This window comes from Aquarana catesbeiana, linkage group LG13, assembly GCF_042186555.1.
Source record: "Aquarana catesbeiana isolate 2022-GZ linkage group LG13, ASM4218655v1, whole genome shotgun sequence".
Taxonomy (NCBI): domain Eukaryota; kingdom Metazoa; phylum Chordata; class Amphibia; order Anura; family Ranidae; genus Aquarana; species Aquarana catesbeiana.
In genome coordinates, this window is record NC_133336.1 from 165114826 (window position 1) to 165118689 (window position 3864).

The 3864-nt window shown below is 40.9% G+C and overlaps 1 protein-coding gene across 1 annotated transcript; it reads right to left on the reverse strand.

Annotated features, from left to right (window-relative positions):
• Positions 1–791: 791 nt before the first annotated feature.
• LOC141116568 (olfactory receptor 5V1-like) lies at positions 792–1724 on the reverse strand (the record flags this gene model as incomplete). The annotated part of the gene is made up of 1 exon (XM_073608964.1): positions 792–1724. A coding segment is annotated over one exon (933 nt), but the record flags the coding sequence as incomplete, so codon positions are not given.
• Between the last annotated feature and the right edge of the window lie 2140 nt (positions 1725–3864).

The window sequence follows — 3864 nt, forward strand, 5'->3', positions numbered from 1 at the left end:
CTGATTGGACTGTTCCTGGGTGTTCCTATCTCATGCGTGGTTACCCTTGTCAATACCAGTTGAGCCCATCCCCTTTACTCTATTTACTAGGAAAAGGGAGAGAGCAGAAGAAGATACCCAACACCAACCTAAGAAAAATAAAACAGCATTTAGGTAAAAAAAAATCCACCACAACCATTTGATTCTTTCCCCAAGATAAGTCATTGATTGCCCACGGAAATATAATGAGGGGTCTCTTCCCTGAACTGCTCATGTAATGGCTTTTGCTATTCCAGGCTGTTGGTCATCCTTCATATTGGATTCTCGCTCCTGTGGCATTGATGTAAACTTCACTGGGTGGTTGTCCCCCACTATCGGTGTTACCATTCTAAATATCCCTTGAACTTTTGGTTAGCAGCCCAATGATATGATTAAATCAAGTTTTTTTTGCAGGTGCAATCACATGTTTTTTATATTATTAAAAATGCCATTTTGGTGAGCTCTGTGTTTTCTGATCTTTTAAGAATACAGTCTGACTATACCCAATGATAATCTTTTGAAACTTGTAATGGAACATGTGGGGGGATGTAATAGACCATGTGGGAAAACAAAGAACGTGACTTGAGCTTTTTACTACCTGGGGTATTCTGAAGAATCATGAAAACAAATATGATTATACACCCAAATAATTAATTATTATCATAATTAGAGTCAGGGAAAACCCTAACTCTTAAAAACAGTTCTCAAACTTTTTGCTTACTTAGCACAATAAACAGTAAGTTTAATGTTTTTACTGAATTACTATTTCTTTTTTAAAAAATGTTATTTAAGGATTTTAATGTTCTAACACAAAATGTCTTTTTGACGCTTCCTTTGATATCCTTGTTTCTTATGCTGTAGATAATAGGTTTCAGCAAGGGAATTATTACTGTATACAGTATGGACACAATTCTGTCTTGTTCTGCAGAGTAACTGGATCGTGGTCTTAAGTGCATGAACATGACAGTGCCGTAATAAAAAGAGACTACCGATATGTGAAAGGCACAAGTTGAAAAGGCCTTCTGTCTTTCCTTGGTTGACTGGGTCTTTAGGACAGTCAAGGCAATGCAGAAATAGGACCCAAAAATCAACAAGCAAGATCCAAAAGCAATGAAGACACCAGAGATATATTCTGCTAATTCATTAAGCCAAATATCACTACAAGAGAGTCGTAGAAGTGGTGGCATCTCACAGAAAAAATGGCCAATGTGGTTGGACCTGCAGTATGGCAACTGGAAGGTGAGAAAAGTCAAGATGAATGAGTTAAAAAAACTGATGACCCAACAGGTAGCAGAGAGCCATAGGCAGAGCTTTCTGTCCATGATAGTCGTGTATTGTAAAGGTTTGCAAATTGCAGTATACCTATCATAAGCCATAACAGCCAATATTAAGCACTCTGTAGCTCCTAATGCTAAATGAAAATACATCTGGGACGCACATCCCCACAAGCTAATACTTTGGTTCCTTGATATTGTGTTAGCCAACATTTTTGGCACCACAGTTGAGCAAAAGCAAATGTCAATGAAAGAAAGGTTACTTAGAAAAAAGTACATGGGTGTCTGAAGTTGGTAATGAAGCCTAACCATGAGGATCAGAAGAAGGTTTCCAGACAATATAAGCATGTACATCAGAGAAAACAAGAGAAAAAATAAGATTTTAAGACTAAGGATGTTAGATAATCCAAGAAGGATGAAGTTTCTTACAAAGGTTTATATATACAAAGAAAATTTGCGCCAACTCTCAGAAAATAAAGCAGCCAACACAACAACTTGACCCGTGTAAATGTGAAAAAATAATATATATAAAGTGTGGCGCTGGTGATGATGCCTCGTAAGAGGTAGTGTTAACCTTATCAGGTGTGTATAAAAAAGAAGAAAGGAAAAAGGGAGGAGTTGGAGTGAGGGAGATATTACCTTCCCCACCCGTACTTCCCCATAGGTGAGTTCATCATTAATAGGAAATACGTGCAAAGATATGTCTGTATCTGTATGCTAAGTAAGTGAAGGTATTAGAAGGTAGATGTTCCGTATCCTGACAGATAGGGAACACCTATCAGACTGGTACCTGGAGGTTCAACTCTAGGTTCTAATCAAACAGAAGGAGGAAGCTAAAGGAAAAAGTATTGTTAAAGCTAATACAATGATGTATACCAAGTACTATGCCTCCCAAAGGAGAGGGGGGCTAAAATAAGTGAATATATAATCAAAAGTCCATCAAAGAGGTAAGTACATAGATGCAAACATATTTAAAGTCCACCATCTTAGATATGGGATTACTAGATGTCAATCTAGGTATACAAAGTTCAATAGGCTGTAGTAAACAGGGACTGTTGGACGTATCCCTGTTCAGAGGTAGGTTCTTCCCTTAGAGTGGTGACTTTGGCCCAAAAGGAACAGGTATATAGTGCCCTTACCAGATCAGGTGGACTCACAGGCCCTTGGCGGTGAGTCAAACGAGCTTTGTACCGTCAAGCGGTGTTGGGCTGTAAAGCCGTATGTCGTTCCTGGATAGAATTTCCCTGGTGTCACCGGAAGGCACGCCTCTGGCTCGATAAATTTTCCCAGATGTCATCTAATGGTGCGTCCTTGGCAGGGCAATTTTTTCTCTTTTTTTTTTTCTCTTTTTCTCTTTTTTTTGGGTTATTGTGTTACATATAGATGTTTGTATGATATATTATATTTTCGATATATGTTTTTTATGAATTTTCTTATGAATTTTGCCCGATATGCCCGAGGGTTTATGCACTCAGGAAGATCCATCCCTAATAAGCATAATAATTGGGAGATGTTTACGATTTGCCTAGCATATATCCGGCGATATGACTTCAGGTTTTTCGATTGGGCCGTCTTCGTTCTAAAACTCCTCCCCTACTTCTGGCCGTCACTGTGTTTGCGCTCCACACCTCGATCTTACAAGCCTCGGCTCCCTATTATTTATGACACGCAGACCCTGAACGGTCTGACGTCACTCCGCATCGAACGGATCACGTGATCGCGGCGTGACCAACGTGTCACATGGGCTGACGCTGTACTAGAGATTGGAGGATGCAAGTGAGGTCTGGCTTTGACCATCCAAAAGGGATACAATTGGCCACTCTAACTACACATGATCTTTTGGCCAGTGCTAGCGCCGCCCAACCCGGAAGTCATGCCCGGTTTCGCTGCCAATCGGATTTTCTGCATTGTTTGCCCCTACATATATAAGCGCAGTAGATGGGGGGCAATTCCATACCCCAGCAGAAGTCTTTGAGGACGAAACGCGTTGGTTTTCTGTGGATTTTACCCTCACCATCACCTACTGCGCAAATTTTTAATCTTGGGACTCTTTACAATATTTTGAGCCTAGTTTTTACCGCCCAACTTTTTTTGTATCTTATTGCAAAAAGCTTATTTTAATAAACGTCGCCACGTTTGGAAGTTTTTTTCTTTTTTTCTTGTTTCACCTACAAAAATGGTGCTGGCTGCTGAGAAATAGGTTGCCTTTACCTGAAGATTTTGGTTGACCCCGGCTTGCAGCGGCGCCCTGCCAAGGACGCACCATTAGATGACATCTGGGAAAATTTATCGAGCCAGAGGTGTGCCTTCCGGTGACACCAGGGAAATTCTATCCAGGAACGACATACGGCTTTACAGCCCCACACCGCTTGTTGGTACAAAGCTCGTTTGACTCACCGCCGAGGGCCTGTGAGTCCACCTGATCTGGTAAGGGCACTATATACCTGTTCCTTTTGGGCCAAAGTCACCACTCTAAGGGAAGAACCTACCTCTGAACAGGGATACGTCCAACAGGCCCTGTTTACTACAGCCTATTGAACTTTGTATACCTAGATTGACATCTAGTAATCCC